General features: G+C 38.4%; 1 protein-coding gene across 2 annotated transcripts in view; it reads right to left on the bottom strand.

The window, feature by feature from the left end:
- Positions 1 to 1,454: 1,454 nt before the first annotated feature.
- The window catches only part of NPR3 (natriuretic peptide receptor 3), a 47,855-nt gene continuing 31,600 nt past the window's right edge, over positions 1,455 to 17,709 (bottom strand). The window contains exons 5-8 of one of the 2 annotated variants that reach the window (XM_061469541.1): positions 16,286 to 16,380; positions 12,998 to 13,133; positions 11,501 to 11,588; positions 1,455 to 9,299 (exon numbers count right to left, since the gene is read on the bottom strand). In XM_061469541.1, coding sequence (XP_061325525.1) covers positions 9,188 to 9,299; positions 11,501 to 11,588; positions 12,998 to 13,133; positions 16,286 to 16,380 — 431 coding nt within the window. In that variant the 3' untranslated portion in view covers positions 1,455 to 9,187. The remainder of the gene's footprint in view (positions 9,300 to 11,500; positions 11,589 to 12,997; positions 13,134 to 16,285; positions 16,381 to 17,709) is intronic. The other variant, XM_061469542.1, reaches the window with a different exon arrangement.

Raw genomic sequence — 17,709 nt, 5'->3', positions numbered from 1 at the left:
TCCACTGCTGCCAGTGAAGGCAAAATGTCAAAAGCTGCTCCTGCTGTCTTCCCTGCCAATGTATGCCTACAATATAGAAGGGGTAAAGCATGTTTCATTACTGATCTCAGTTCTAGGAATCTTAGAATATTAGCAAACATTAGTAAACTAACCTTTAGGTTACTCTTACTAGAATCTTATATTGCTAGAAGGGACTGGATACAAGTCATGTAAAATGTGCACTTTTGAAAAGATCACAAAACACCTTTAATGGTTACTGCAGTTATCAGGAACACAACAGACTACTTGTACAATTTTTTTTCTACAGCACTTAATACAAAATTACTGGAAAATTGCTAGATTCTTCCAGAGAATTCCTGTTTGCAATGGGATGAAGACACAATCAAGCAAACACAAGCAAGCACAACAATCAAGCAAAAGCAGGAGAAATAGTAATTTCTACCTGTACAACATTCATACAATTAGAAGTGTATCTCTGAGGAGGCAGATGTAAAATTACCTCAATTCTAATGTATACTGGGAATATCTTCTCCAGTTTTAGGAAGTTAAGCCCTTTGCACCTTTAATCAGCTGTCCAAACTGGTAATATTTATTTCCTTATTGGCAATATTAAGTTAATTAAATTTGGTGACATATTTAGAGACTTACTAGTGAAAGGCACTGCAGCTAGAAAAGTAGTTCAACCCTCCCCTAACTGAATGGGCCTCTCTAAGCCTGTATTTTCATTCTTTGCTTTTTTGTTTCCTGGGCTGCAGAAAGATTTTAGGTTTGTAGTTAACCCAGAGGTTCTTTCCATCTCTCTATCAACTCTCAAATGAATTTTTGGTACTTGGATTTTTGGTACTTGCAGTTTTGATGCTAGTGTGATCAGATACTTCTTCCTCATGCTCATTTCAAAGTTATTTTAGATTATAAAGGTCTGGCATACTCTCAAGCACAAATCTTAAATCTGGCAACATTTCTCCAACAGACACACGCATACAGAAAGCAGAAGGCTAGACAAAACAGGATAATTTGAAAACTGTATTTAATAGAACAGGAAAGAAACAAAATTAAATTCCCCCAATTGGGTAAGATTGCTGCAAAGAAATGAGCTTGTAGCTCAGTAGAATGTGTAAGTTTTGCCTCTATGCAAGCTATAAAAATTAATGCTTACTAGTTAAGGTTCCAGTGTATATAAATAATTTGGTTCCTATTTAATTGCATTTCTGGAGAACTGAGGAGAAACAGACAAACACCCAAGGTTTATTTACACTGATTAAAACCTCTCCCAGACCTTAAAATACCAAGGAGAATTTTCTTCCCAAAGAAAGGTTAGATTGTATCCTGATTTTATCAGTTGCTAATCACCATTAATATCTGAGTCTTAGACCCAAGATAACCCTCCCATACCATCTGAGAGTACCGTTTATATGAAACAGACCAAGAATGTAATATACAGGTGATAAAAGACATCACAGAAATATATTCCTATGTCTTTAATGGAAAAATTTTGTTACAATTTAGGTTATGTGATATTCTTGCATTTTTAAAATGTGTGAAAGAAAATGCACAGAATAAAAATTGAAAGACACCAATGAATGTAGATATTTTAAATGACAAGTCATAAAAGAAATAAAATACATTACACAAATAAACAAAGTTTATATCCACAGTCATGAATACACACTCTCCTCTACACAATAAATAAAATCACATTATATGCAGATAGTTCTACTTACATCAGTACAATATACTGTGCAGCTTTCTGTTTGTTTTCTACTAGACTCATATTATGTTTCTCTGTTGTCCAGTATTTTTACATTAAGAATGAACAATATCACCAAAAAAGGGGGACAAAGTTAACGTCCACAGTGTCTATCCTGAGTCCTTTTAGTTTTGTGATAATCACACCCTTTGCACAAGAAACACAGCAAATTCTACCCATTAGTTTCATCCCATTACTCTACCCAAATCTTCTCAGCACTTCTAGACCAGCACACAAAACCAATATTGTTACTAAGTGAAAACACAACCTTAGGGCATGGTACACCCTGAGCAGCTCCTACACACAACTTAAATCCTGCTTAAAAGGATCTAAAAGATGAGAGGGCTATGTGAGATTTGAAAGGTGAATAAGTTTCCAAGTCTCCGATAAAGCAGATATTGAACAATAAGGACAGAAAAAGCTTGATTCCAATCCTCTGTAGAGTCAACAGTATCATCATAGTAGTATCATCAATCCCTGAGCATTTTCCCTCTTCTCTCTCCCTAATTCAACTGCACAGATGTTTTCTGTATATTCTCAAGAGATGTTTTCATCCTTTGGATCCTATACTGCATAAGGCATCACAACTTTTGCCACAAAGTTACATCAGGCAGATGCTAAATATGGGAGGAACATCTATCATCTCACATGGCACCAAAACAAATGACCTCTGATTAGTAACTGTGATACTGACTTTTCAGAGATGGTTTGTTCTTCATCACACTACCTATGCAGTTCACAGAGAAAGAGAAGTCCAGATCGTCACCAGGCACAAGCCAACATAGCTGTGCTCATTATGTCTGCTGATAGTGTAGTGTAACATTAGCAAGACCTCTCTTCATCGTCTGGGGAGGAGACTTGTGTGTTCCCTGTGCGTATCAGTTGAGATTACAAGAAAAAAAAAATGCAGACATTAAAACAAGATTTTTTTTTTTAATCCCTTTTTTTGGTACATTCTGTTTGCTTGCTCAAGTGTCCTCTAGAAACATTCAGATGACAAACACCAAGCAACAGTTCACACAGAGTGAATTTTAACCTTTCAAAGATATAATACCTAATGAATCCACATAAGATTTCTAAAGTACTATAGCTTAACATACAAACTTTAACAGTGTCAGGTTACTTAAAATACTTTGCCTTAGATGCAGCATAAGAACTTAGTGGTTAGTGAGAGATTCTGAATAAGCTCTAAGCCTCTCCTTTTGAAAGCTGGCTTTGTATGCTGCAAATTTGGTGCATGTCAGGTAGGAGTCATTCTGAAAGGTACATTCTGGATGAAGTAATAGCATAATAAAACAGTCTATGTAATGATATTCTGGACATAATTAAACAGTAGCCCAAGAAAGCCTCAAAGCTGTGACAGCATTGTCTTCCTGATCAAAACCAGCAGGAAACTCACAAAAACGCTATCATTAACCTGTGTCCTTTCTCTCTCTACGGGTGAGATAAAGGAAGAGCTGCATTTATGCCAGACTTAAGGGTTCAGTGGGGCAAACCACAGTGCTTAGGCCTCTTCTCATTCTTCAGAAAAGACACTATCAAAAGTCTGCCACACACTTTGATGATCCCTGTAGACAGCCAAATCTGAGGTCTCTCACAAACAGCTATTTGTTTTAATTTCAACAATCATTTTCCATCAGTCTCAGAGCTCAGATGTTAAAAGGTATTCAAGAATACAAAAAATACAGGCCTCAAGCCGTTTGATTTCATTTCTGTCTCTAAGCAGGGATACACACAGTGCAAACACTTCCATTCTTCCACTTGAAAGACTTCATATACGCACAATCTTTTTGTGCTTTCAACAGCAGAAAGAAAGGGTGGGTAAAGAGGAGAGATACACAACACATTTGAAGGTGAAAATTTTTCCAGCACGTCCTTGAAAACATACTCCAAAAAATAACTTTTGTACTTTGTTTCTAAAAAGGGCTAAAACTGCCTCCTACAAAACACACACTTTACTGAAATTGTCCCTTCATGGCTCACACTTGTGAGCCAAGATACTAGGACATGTTGCTGATTGACAGAAAAGGTAATGGACCATTAGAAACTCAAATTTCTATTCCCATATGCCCTGTTTTGTGGAGAGTGGTCACTAGATTTGGTGTCGTTTTATAGTAAAAACAATTAGGGCTTAGATAAAAAGAAAGGCTGGCTGACATCACCTGGCGTCATCTCACGATGTTGGACTAGTTCATTTTTGCTGATCTCAGTGGCACCCAGTTATCATTTTAATGGGATTTGAATGGGATTGCTTTTATAACCACAGTTATTTATAGAAGCCTTGGCTGTTTTTAAAATGAAAGGATACTAACTGAAAAATTCAGATTAAACTTCAAAAAGTTTTCGTTTGATCTGATTTTTCAGTTTTGCTTAGTTAAAAGATGGGCCACATCAGACAATTCTGGGTCCACACCTCCAGTAACAGCCAATATGGCCATTGCCCAGCACCAGATGTGAAGGCAGCTGAGCAGCACTGCAGCAATGCCAGTGGCTGAAATTATACAAAAGCCACCTCTCAGTGAAGAGGGAGCATCTCTGACTAAATGCTGGAAAATAGCTGTCTCTTTTCAAAGTACTTCTGAAGCTAGAGAAAAGAGCCTGAAAACAGTGGAGAATTCAAATGTTCACACTAGCCTGGGAGAGAAAGAGGAAAAATAACCTCATCTGCTTTATTTAAAGAAACAGACCAGCTACACAGCTACTCTGAAATGCAAAGGAAGGTAGTGAAGGATGTGGAACTGTCTTGAGCTCCAGAAAAGGTGGACTGAATTGTCACAGAAATTTACGACCAGAACTATTAGCTTCCTGTCTTTGATGTCTATTCTTGGCTTTCCAGGGGCATTATGGCATTCATGAGGTGAAAATCAGGCCAGAGCCAAGGTCAGCTAAGGCTGATGCAGCCTGTTCCACTGCAAAGCTGAGAAATTCACTCTGAACTGCTTCAAGATGCTGAGTTTAAAGCCTGGAGACACTTCACTGAGGACCCAAGTCTACTTCCACTGAATCAACGAAAGGGTTTTTTTTCATCAGCTTAATGGAAGTATGATCTCATCTCCTAGCTGAAAAGCAGAGATTCATTCAGTAAAACACGCTGTCAAGGAGCACACTCTTTTGTCCAGCACAAATGTTTTCAAAGCATTAGATAAACTTTAATAATTCTACATTAAAAAACAACAGAATACTTTCAATAATGCCGTAAAGCATTTGATAAAACCAAATTGAAAATAGATAAATAAAATTTACTTTCAGAAGTGAGCAAATATAGCTCTTGAATAAACAGAATTCTAGCCAAAATCTTGCAAGGCGCACAGTACTCTCAATTAAAAGTCTTAGCAATGACTGAATGAACTTAGCTGAGAGTGCTCTTCAATGAAGCACATCACAGAAAGAACTGGAAATTAACTGGTGATGGTGATAGTCATAGACAACTCAGGACACACACACTGTCCACAGACAAAACTTCCAGAACTACCAGTGGCCCAGTACATAACATCCAGGCATCTGACTCTAAAGTTGTGGGTCTCAGCATACTAAATCACCAGTACTATGTCAAGTTTTGCTTCATCTTTGCCAACTTGCAGTTGAAGTCTAAATGTTGAAGATAAGAATGTGGAAGGCAGATCACAGAAGACTCATGAACTGTGAGATTAACCAGATATTAAGCTGACCAGCATTTGGTAATTTAAAAAAAATGCTAAATTAGCAGAATTTATCAAAATTTGAACAAAACCAAAAAAAAAGTATGAAGCCACTAGTTCAATTTAACAGGCACAACAGTAAGATTTAGCAATAAACGTATTACCTACGGGGCCAACCTTTCTCCAATTCAAGCACATGGCAAGATTCCCTTTCATTCAGCCATGGCTACAATTATACCCTTTCGTTCCAAGTGAGCAAAGCTCTTATCAGCTGAAGTTGAGTGATTTAAAGTGTGTCCTAACTTGCTGAGCTGTGTCAAAGCCCTCCTTGTGCTGCTCTGTAATACAGATTTATGTTTTTAATAATAATAACAATAAAAGCTAAAAATGTAGGTTTTTGAAAACTCTTTTGAGAATAAATTATTTTAATTAGACATTCCCTTACAGAGTTTGAAGCCTAAACATTCTGACATTGAGCTAATGCAGATGAACCAGAAAGGAAGCGTGCATTAGCTGGTAAAGAATCTCTCTGCTGAATATTCTAAACTCCACACAGTTTTTGATTTATGGTCGATAAAAGACTTGGGAAGTATTATTAAGAGCACTGAGAAAGGCAGCTAAGAAGTGCAAGTTTATTTATGCTATACAGTTATCTACTTATGTGGAATGTCTTTAACAATCTCCACACTTCCATGGGGAAAATTAACAGGTAGGTGTGCACCAATGTAGAAAGATTAAAGCCCATTAGTATAAAATGTTCTAATGTGCAAGAAAGGTTCACCTTTGTTGGGAGGTGTTGGGATGTAAAGTGTGGCTAGGCCTCCATCAGCATCCCACCAACAGATATCTCATAAGAAAACTTCCTGATTAATAACCCTACACTATTTTAATTAAAAAGTGGACTTTCATTAAACTTTTTTTTTTAAATATGCTTAGTTATAGTAAGATGACAATAGAAGAGCTGTACTGACAATTTATTGTCCCAGACACATCTCCTGGCTTGTGTCTTCTGGTCTGACCTGACAAGAAACATGCAGACCTATGCTACTGTCCTGCTCTCTAACTAGTGATTGTTTCAGTACCAATTCACACTGCAAGACAAGTAATAAAAAACAATTTCAAAAAAAGTTTATGCTTCAAATAATATCCTCTTTACATATTTGAAAATTTTCCTTCACTTTTTCTGTGGCAAAGTACTCAAGTGGATGAAAGAAAGTAAAAATATTGAAAGCCATATTTGCAAAACAAGAAGTAGATCAAAACTCCCTGGGAAATGATTTTAAAACCCCCAAATCTTATGCGTGCTCCTGAGCTAGATAAACTCAGCTGCTTGAAAAGAATTCCCAAAACTGGTCAGGAAGTCTTTGGTTCTCCAGACCTACCAGTGGCCTAGGACAAAGCATCCAGACATCTAACTCTGAAATTTTGGGTCTCAACGTACTAAATCACCAGTACTATGGCAAGTTTTGCTTCATCTTTGTCAACTTGCAGTGGAAGTCTACATGCTGAAGATAATAATGTGGAAGTCAGCACTCCACAGCACTATGAAAATGCTGCTCTAGCCTACAGTGTTTGCTGGTGCCCATGAGAAAAAGAGGCTACTTCAAAAAACTGTCCATTGACTGCAGCGTTACTTTGGTCACACATGCTCAGACTGGGAAACAGGATGATGGAAACCTACTGGGTAAACAACACCTATTTCAATGAGTCCTAAAGATAGCAAAGCTACCTGGTCTACATCCACCAGCTATACTGAAGCTGCCCTGACAGTCAGAAAACCTTTCCCTCTGGCTGTCTGGGACATGGGACAGTATTTTACAAGGGCAGGTGATGAATTCTGGGAGGCAAGTGTAACATAAGGAAAAGAGTCCAAGGAAACACTCCATTGGTTATTTCCCCACCAACAAATGAAAGACAGAAACAAGGCAGAGCCAGCTTTTGCTCTTTCTTCCAGCTACCCTGAAATGGTATCTATGAATTGGCACTCTGGCTTTTCAGGGCCTAGAACTTCTGTAGAACACAGGCTTTAGGGCCAGTTTTGAGATTAACTTTCAAGTCTGACTGACTGCTGAGACCAGGAAGTTCTACTTATGAAATCAAAATAGGATAAATCAAAAGATTTCATGCACTAGAACCACAGTCATAGCTGCGTTTTCCCATGGACAGTATTTTTATGGATCTTGGTCATCACATTTATAATATGCACTGTTCATTTCCATTTGTTGACTAGAAAGCACAGAGCTCTCCTTTGTCTAATATAAAATAAGACGTTAGTAGCTAATTCATCACAGATTCAGTTTTATTCCTGGTAAAGTCAATGGCAAAAGTCCAAGGGATACCGACAGCAGCAGGACTGAAGTCAGCCGTAGAGCAGTGTTTTACCACCCCAATTCCTGAAGGTAGTTCCTTGGGTGTTCAATTGTACATACACAAATATTTAGTCTCACTGACTAATGTAGAACTATTTAACATGTGAAAAGTTCATTATTTTCAGGATCAGGTCCATCATCACATGGACAATTCAATTACTGCATGTATATTTTTTAAATAACTATTTGAATGTTGCACATGTCTGGAAAAGAAAGTAGGGCAAAAAGTCTGTTACTATTGATAAAGTCACTTCTCCTTCCCTAAATACTAGTTCTAAAACATATTTACAGCTGTTGACTTTCCCTGCATGTTACTTCTATCATAAAAAATAAGTCTTCAAAACATCCCTTCCTTAATTTTTAATCCTACCAAAGCAAAAATAGATACTTTAATAGAAAAATACAAGATAAAAATATCCTAAAAATAAAATGATAGCACGGAATGTCATTTTTACACAAAAAAAAAAGATCCCCTTTTGAACTGTGTCAGCTATACAAACACTTTTATATTTACAGTTTTGGATGCAGCCCTGTGCTCCCTGAAGTTAATGGGATTTTTGCCATTGACTTCACTGGGAACAGAAGCAGGCCCTACATGGACTATACTTGTCTCTTTAAAAGTCATGGCAGTGGAGAGTAAGAAGCTTGATAAAACGCACATAAGACTGAGGAATTAGGCAGTCCTTTCTGGAGGCCTGATTGCCTTCTCTCTCACTATGTCATATTAGTGAAACTTCACATCCTTCACTGGAGTTTTTGCTAACTCCCATCATCTAAGAAGGAGAATCAGTGCTTTTTATTGTGATACTACACAAACAAGGAATTTTTTGTGGGTGTTTTCCACCTGCTGACTTTCTCAGTAAAGTTAATTATGCCCCAATGGAATTAATTACACCCAAGTGCCAGTTCCCTCCCAGAACTAAACTCTATTTGCCCAATTGTGTATCCCCTATAATCGATGGCAATGATTCAGTGATGCAGAATCATCCCCAACTGAATCCCTTTCTTCCTTTTGACAGCAACCAACACCTCTGCCTGTGAAACCATATTTGATACCTATGTGTGAGATACAATTAAGGAAAGAGGTGGTAGGAGCTAAGAAAAGAAAGAAGAGGGAATAGAATGAGGCATTCCCCATCAACTAAACCCAGATCCACTCCGCTTAATCTATGCTTTAAGAAATACCATCTTTACATACTAGGTATGTCCTGTAACAGCAAACTGCATCATTTTCTTTTTTCATGAGATGAAAGGCCATGTGGCACAATGTAATTAGTAAATCATTCCTGAGCTTCTGAAAGAAATTAAGACAAAATTACTGCTTAAAAGAGTGAGTTCAAGAGCCTCTTCCTTTTACACTGATGTCTTTGGTTGTGTCTTTTTCTCTAATTCTTTTTTTCTCCTAGGAAGAATGGGATTCTTTTTCTTCTTCTTTATGCGGCAGAAAAATGAGATCTAATGGAGTCTTCACGTAACTGCCGATGTTTCCCCATGTTACAGTCCTCCTGTCGAGTTCGTCTCTCAATAGTTATTCTGTATTTCTTTCTGCATGAAAGGAAAGGAACAAGAGTGGGAAATCCTTCTCCAGCTATAGGGTAACAGGACTTCCCTTATAAAGAATGCCTGTAGGGGACAGCTGGGTGCCGGTTGAGAAATGAAATATGGCAGAATGTGAAACCCTGGTCAAAGATTAAAGTAGTTTGCCTTGAAACATTTTACCCAGGCTCAAGAATGCTGCTAATTTCTACACAGTAGTCTCAAAGCACCAAGACACAGACATTTTCTTCTTTGAACATTTCTGATCTAGTGTCATGTGAACTGTGTCACATCACTGCTTTGTATTGATCAAAGCCAAATTTCTTTCCAGTAACAGGGGTGGGGAAGCACTTTATGCAGAGTTCAAACAAGAGATCTGACTATTCAGTTGCATTTCTCACTGAAACTGTATATTAACTAACTAATCCTCCCTTCTCCCTCTGAGAAAGCTGCTATGTAATGTCAGAGGAGGAGGTAGTATGATGAATTAAGTAAAGGGATGTAGAGGGTAGATAAGAAATAAAAACAATTGCTCGTGCATCAGAAACAGTTTTTCCTGTGTGTCTTCTTCTAGGGCCTTTTGAAGAATTCTGTTATGTTACTTTATACGTCAAACAAGCCCTCTGACTGCCTTTCAGTTTCCCCTTTAGTATCCCCAAAATCATTAAGAAGATTCCTATCTATATTTCATGCATTTATGCTTCTACTCATTTTCAGGACCAATTTTTCCAAAAGGCATTAGTACAGCCCCAAATGCATACAGCTCGGCTTGTGAAGATGTGTGACAGAAATCTTGTATGCCAAGTTTGCATGCTTGGTTGTGGTAATTACAGATCCAAATGAGAAGTAATCAGAAGATACATACAGTTTGAAAGGCATCGAAGCTGCAGGTACAAGTTACTGCCAGGCACACAATTGCTAGACCTACATTTTCTGAAAATCTGACCTATACATCTTCATATGGTAGATTTCATCTGTTTACTCTAATGGTGAAATTAGAGGATTGTCCCTATACTTGCTTTGAGTAAGTGCAATCAGATGTCCAGGGTGAATTTCTCCCATGTGTCTTTAGGTGTCTCATACATGAAGATGTATCTGACAGAGTACCCAAGGCTTCCTTCAGCCCAAGATATATCTTTAGCCTCATTTCATGTCTTCACATACCAATTCCATCCTCAATATCAGCAATGATAAAAAACACAGCTCAAAACTGTCACCTCAGAGTAAGAATTTATAAAATATGCAAGTACCTCTGATGACATACAATATAAAGACAGACTTGTATTTTCTTTTAAAGAGAGTCTTTAATCAGTCTTGGCTAACTTATCTTCTTTCAAACAACATATTATATAAGCACCAAACACATGTAAGAATAAAATCACACTACAGAATTTTAGTTGTAAGCACCTGATGAATAACCATGGTTCTGGGACCTTTGAAACCCTGGAAATGTGTTGTTGAATTGAAGCATTTTTTGCTTTTTTTGTTTTGTTAACATTCTTTTATAAACAAATATTTTTATTGGATTGAATTAGTTAATTCTTATATGCAGAGGTTAATTTTATTCTCCTTTTTTCTTCCATAGCACAAAAGGATAAATTATACTATATATAATATATTCAACATGTATAACTAATTTATTCTGTCAGTGTAGGATCAGCTCTTAAGTCTTGAGATTTGTTGAAGAGCTGTGAAAGAATTATTTTACTTAACTGATCACCCTGCACTGACCTCAGCTTATTAAGTTAAATGCACAGCTTTGAAATCCAAATTCTCTGTTATACTGAAACAGGAATCTCTTTCTAGCTTCCAGGACAATTCTGCTCAATACTGAAAAATTAAGCATGGTACCAGGCAAGTGAGATAAACCTTTTGCACAACCACACCCTGCACAATTGTGCTGGCAAGAAGTACCAAAGGCAGCTTTTGAGGCCAGGGTGCTTTACTAAAGCAACTGTGAATGACTAGAACTCATTGGAATTACTTCCACAAGCAAAGTTACTCAGAGATGTAAATGGTTACGGGATGAGACCTTGAGTTAAAAAAACGACCTGGATATACACAAAAGGACAATCCAAGTGTGCTGTTTTGGTGGGAATTTTACCACAGATTATTATGATGCCTCCCTGTCTCACATCAAGGATGTGCTGCCAGGAGCTAAGAGGCTTTGAAATAAAGAATTCACAGAACTTTCAAAGAAGTGGACTAACCTGAAAAAGTAAAAAGCCATTAGCAATCCTGCTCCGAGCAAGGCGCCCACAACTATTCCTGTGACTGCTGATTCTCCTAGACCACCTGCTTGAAAGGGGGAAAAATAAACAATCAGGGTTCATATTGAGAACTATCTGCATTCACATTTTGGAAAATATACAACTAGGAAATGAGTGACCAACATCAGATAATACAAAAGCCTTTCAGACCTCAGGACTCCATGGGAACCTCTTTCTTAGTTCCAGTTTCTGCATGTTTATTTTTTGTCCTTGCTTTTCTGGGGTTAAGTCCTGAAGATCAGTGTCAGATGAAGACACAGTTCTAGAGATGTGATGCACAGGAATGCTGTTAGCAAACCGGTCTGGACAACTTGGTCTGAATCATAAACCCAGACTGGGATTACAGTGACGCACATAATGGAAATCAGCACTTAATATACCCTGAGTGATTATAACAGAAACAAACTCATTTCACTTAGCATCATAATCCTCTATCACCCAGATTTTTTAAAATAAATGTATGATTATCCAGTGGTTCCTCAATTCATTTGTTTCCTCTGAACCTATGTTATTTCAAGTCAAACCTGTATGAGCTTTGCCTTGCTTCAGATCTCAGCAGAGGCAGAGCAAGAAGCACACTGGCTGATGGGGAGCCCAAGTAGGGACTGTTACTCTGTAAAGTGCAAGGCAATTTTGTCTGTACATCAGGATGTGTGGAAAAAGGTGCACAGCTACACCATGCTAAGCATAAAGGACATGGGCTGGAAACAGCCTCTACAGTATGTACATACACATAGGTTTTTCAGGAACTGAAAAATCATCAGGCTGCAGATACCTTGTCACTGCAGCACTAGCAATTTGTTTCCTGTGGATAGCTGAGACCACTCTTTGCCACTGTGGCACCAGTATCTTCCTACCCTTATCTCCCTGGAACATCCTGCTCACTACAATATGATCTGCAAAGTCAGTATACTGCAAAGCAAGGGCACCTTCTCTGTGGACAGTAGTCACAGCCTTCTGGATTCACAGACTTCACTTCTTCTCAGTCTACTGGCCACTCACAGTGCCCTCTCAATAGCAGTGAAAATCATTCTGCACTGGAAGAACACTGCTCCTGTCAACACTGCCTTCCCAGCTGCTAATTATCAATATGGTTATTCTTTATTTGAGGTTTCAGTTATGTCTTTCTTTCTGGCTAAAACAGATTTTAGATTTCTGGCTAAAAGAGATTTTAGTCCCTGGAAAAGTCCTAAAGTCTCCAGGGCCCTGGACTGTGCATCATGATTACTGTCACGTTTAAATTCAGGGAAGTAATTCAGACCACATATTACCCACAGCTGCCAGACCTTAACTTCCCCAACAGTCAGCAGAGACTTAGTCATGATGTCTCAATAGGACAACTGTGCTAACAAATTTAATATGTCCCATTACGTCGCATCACCACATGGATTTCTCTCTCTGACAGCCTGGGCAGAAGCATTAAGTCACTAAACTTACATGATTTACATGGTGTGTTGTTCGTGTGCTCTGAAACCCGACTTTCATCTAGTCGCAGCCTGCCATGATTCCAAGGATATTTCACATTTGGCCGAATTTCAAAACGCCCCTGCTTTCCATAGTAGTCCCCGATCACCTATGAAAAAAAAAAAAAAAAGAATGAAAAGATTTTCCAATCAATTTAGGAAAGTAAAACTAAAGAAGAGAACAGCATCACTCACTTGGATGGCTGTGCAGGATGTTGAATCACAAAGAACCAGGCTAAAGGGGTCTGTAGGAGGTTATGCAGTGCATGCCCTGCTCCAGGGCAGGATCAGTTGAACAAAAGCATTCCTGACAGATGTTTATCTAACCTGTTCTTAAAAGCATTCAGAGATGGAGACTTGACAATTCCTGTAAGCAATTATTCTGGAATTTAGCTATCCTTATTGTCAGTGTTTTTTCCTAAGGTAACCTAAATCACCCTTGTTGTAATTATCACTACTTACTTACTGAACTGCCAATGGACAGAGACTTGCTTTCTGAAACACTGCTTTACATACTCACAGTATCCTATCTGGTGTGCCCTTAGGCTCCTCTTCTATATAAACCCAGTTCACACAGCGTTTTTTAACGCTCTGAATACTCTTCCTGCTCTCCCTGTGCTTTCTTCGATTGCTCCATAGTGGGTTGAGTGATCAGGACTGTCACCCAGCTAAGTGAAAATATCATTTCAAATGTACTGAGGCTCCTGACTACACAACTCCAGCCTGGACTTACCTGTTTTGCAAGGATCTGCAGGTACTTGATCATGTTCAGCTAAAATCTTTGAATCTTCTGAAGAACTATGATGGAGCCTGTCATTCTCCACCTTTTATTTATGCAGCTGTTGACATCTACATAGAAAGGGACTTTCATGCTTATTATTCTGGTAGAATAGACTATTATTTCAGACCAATTCATCAAGATACTTTAGAATTTCAGTCCTGTCCTCAACAGCAAATCCAGGCTTTACCCAAAATAATATATGTTGGGTCTACTGCAAAGCTGCAGGACTCAATTGTGCTAGGTCAGTCACTAGAAAATAGTTCAAAAAAACCCTAGGTACAGTAGTAAGTCAATTATCATGACACTGAAGTAGTCAGAAACAATGGTAGAAGGATGTATTTCTATTCATAGTGTTTCTACCATGGATAAAAACCATCTATTAATACACTAGGTTTATAATTCGAGCTACTGATGGCCTGTTCAAATCTCTCACCTAAACTTGACTTTGAAAGGAGTTCTGAGATAACGTTTGCCTGGGTTATGTACAGAAAGACAGATTTCATACTAAATAAAGAAATTACTTAGTTTTGCTATGGAAGATAAATCCTTAGAAGACCTTTTTAAAACATTTATTCAAAAATAAAGGCAAATTCAGTGAACTGGAAAAAGTAAAGAGAAGAAAACTCTGAGACCGTTTGCAGGCAGCAAACTGTTCAGTAAGAGACTGCTTAATTTATCAAACAGGAGTGGGAGAGTTCTCTACCAGCACAGCTTGCTAAATAGGAAAGCATGAAAGGCTTAAGGAGACCAAATAGTTATAAGCAGCCACCAAACAGATTCAGATCAGAAGTAGGATATGTATCTTTAAAAAGCAAGTGTAGTTAAACAGTGGAACAAACATCGAGGGAGGAAGCGAGGCAGTCCCTGTTCTTTCAGTGTCTACAAATGAAAAACAATGCCTGTTACAGTATGAGCTTTCATCACATGTAAATTACAGGGCTTCATACAACAGCAAGAAACCTGCCCGCAGAGTTCAAACTAGGTCATCTAGTGTTTTCTTCTAGCTTTAAACTCTGTGAATGAACTTGGAAAATCAGCTCTGCCCAAATACCCATTCATCTGGCTTAGTTCAGCTAAGAAACATCTCATACAAACACACAAAAATTTGGCAAAATTAATAAAACAAGACAAGGAAGAAACAAAGTTTTTAGTGTGAGGCATAAGGGTAGAAACGAATGTAGCAGACACAAGTAGTAAGTAACCACATCTAAAATATGTTAATTTATATTATTGTATATTGTAGATTTATATCTAAAACAGAGAGAAATTAAAATGAGCAATATGGTAAAGGAAGAAATGTAATATCAAGAAATAAAAGATAGTTTAAATTGTGAGTGAAAGAGCAATGGAAGGAAGGGTAGGAGAGGGGGATTACATTGATAGGTGAAAGAAAGAGCTAATGGGGTGAACAGAGGAAATACAAGTAGTTCAAACCAAAGATATCCTAATCAAACTGTACTCCTAGCTTCAGTTAATGATGACTACTCCTATTCTCTGTAGTGTCTGCAGTTCGCTGCTGTAGTTTTTCAGTTACTTCTACACACTAAAATACATAAAAAGAAACCAGACATCCTGACGCTTTTAAAAAAGGCTTCTTGAGTTTTTTCTCTGCTGCAGCACAGACAGAAACATTATAACTTCACTGGATTCCACATATAGAAATGTCCAGCTCAGACTTGCTGCTACTGTATGGTTGAGACTGATGAAACAGGGGAGGCCAGCAAAGCTTACGTAGATGCTGACGCTGCAACTAACAGAAGCTTTACGCTGCAGCTGGAGTTAGGGCAATGCATGTACTAACAAACTCAAGCCAGTCTTGCTATTCTCTATGTGCAGCTGGTGCTATTTCTCATAGGCTGTTTTTTACTCTCTGACTGCTTCCACTGCTGCTGCACCTAGTGGAATAACCCACGTGGTGTATGTGGAGCTGTCTGATTAAAATGTCTCTTAAGCATCGAAAACAAGACACTCAGGTCTTGGTGCCTGATAGACAAGGTGAGGCAAGGTCTGCACTCCTGCCTATAGTTGACCACAGGGTAAGACTCAAATACCTGTAACTCACTGTGCTCATACATTAGGGTGATTTGTGCAGCCCTATTGCTATAAAGTTAACCTCTCTTCTTACCAATGAATAAAAAGCCCTGCTCATTTTAAACAGCAATTTCCCATATTCAGAATTTACCAGTGCTTAGCTAGCTTCTAGGATTTCACCTTTTAAATTTTAAAGACTCTAGCATCATATGAAGAAAGATGTCTTGTTAAAGAAAAGACGTTAAGAAAATTTTAAAAAAGCTTAGAATAACTAATTCAAGACAATTATTTTACAGAAAGGATTTGGTCTCGTGGTTGATAAAATTAAGCAATACCATTTTAAATTGCATATTAAATAAGCAAATGTTCACCAAGTAAACAGATGATATCATGTGGTATTACATTGGCTAATTAATCAGTGGCCAACTGCAACAGTGTTTGTTTCCTTACCTCCTGTATGCCTGCCTCTGGGTCTGTCATTCCAATCACAGAGAAATCCCCGTATCTGTCTCCATTGGCATCAATGGACACCTGCCCTGCAATGCCTACAGAATGGCATGTGAGGAATTAGAAAATTAATTAAAATACTGAGTCTTTCCAAGGAAAACAAGAAAACAAGTGGACAGGTTTTTACAGACTGATATGACAGGAAATCTTATCAGTCTCCCAGCATTTTTGCTGGCATTCCAAAAGAAATTGTAATTTCATCCCAATGTCTGCATTCCTGAATTCTTAACATTTCTCCTTTTTAAATATCAAATGTGTGAGGCTGTTTAGGGAATACGTGAGAAAAATCTAATCCAAAAGCCAGCATGCAAGAATAAAAAACAAAGGGTTAATGTGAATTATTTACAGAAAGCCTAACCCTTAAGTACCTAATGATGCCTCAGTAAGGAAAGTCCAGCTCATGTGCTGCAGAGAACACAGGGGCACAGCCCTACACCCCGCAGACTAAAGGGGTTTGTGCACTCATAAAGCCAATCCAGTGCTGTCTCCATCTGGTGGGATACTGGAGGCGGCATGGAGAGGAAGCACCATATGCACTATGTTTAAGTCCTGCATTCAGTTACATAGGATTAACTTCATAATATGGTGCTGTTTATTTTATATTTTTAGACACACCCTCACCCCCCGAGTTCACTTTCTTCCTTTACAAGTTCTAGGAAACTTTAGGGAAACTGGGAATCATAGAGATACGGTAACTTAAGTTTGAAAGGTCTTAATGAGGTCTTGAGTCCAACCTCCTGCTAAGAGAAAGGTCAGCCAGAAGGTCAGAATAGGAAGATGTTCAGGGGTTTATCTAGTCTTCAAAACACCCAAGGATGGCAACTTCACAACCTCCCTAGAGCAACTTGTTCCGATGGGCATGGTGAATAAACTCTTCCTTGTATTCAGTCTGAAACTCGTCTTTCAATGTAGGCCCTTGTGTATAAAAAGCATGGCTCCAATCTCTTATGCTGCAAGTCAAACAGGTTCTTAAAATCCATTACACACTAGCAATTAACTATGATGAAGACCCTGTAAGCCTTTGCTGATAGCTTTATCTCCTTAGATATTCCAAAATGCGATCCTCCACTGCCTGGCACCAGACATACACATTTACACCAGTGCAAATCAAACACGCATCATTATTGTCCTGGGTTCAGCAGTAGCAGTCATTTTTCTCCTTCTTGGTAGCTGGTGCAGCGCTGTGTTTTGACTTTCGGCCTGGGAACAGAGCTGATAACACTGATGTTTTGGTCTGGCCAAGGACTTTGTGAGCCTCATGCTCTGCCAGGGAGGAGGGGAAGCCAGGAGGAAGCAGAGACAGGACACCTGACCCAAACTGACCAAAGAGGTATTCCATACCACAGCACGTCATGCCCAGGATGTAA

This window comes from Pezoporus flaviventris, unplaced genomic scaffold, assembly GCF_033815535.1.
Source record: "Pezoporus flaviventris isolate CSIRO_AGI_PZ_B2104156 unplaced genomic scaffold, CSIRO_AGI_Pfla_v1 ptg000057l, whole genome shotgun sequence".
NCBI classification, from domain to species: domain Eukaryota; kingdom Metazoa; phylum Chordata; class Aves; order Psittaciformes; family Psittacidae; genus Pezoporus; species Pezoporus flaviventris.
Note: the sequence above shows the minus strand (reverse complement) of the source record. Positions and strands in the feature narration are given on the sequence as shown.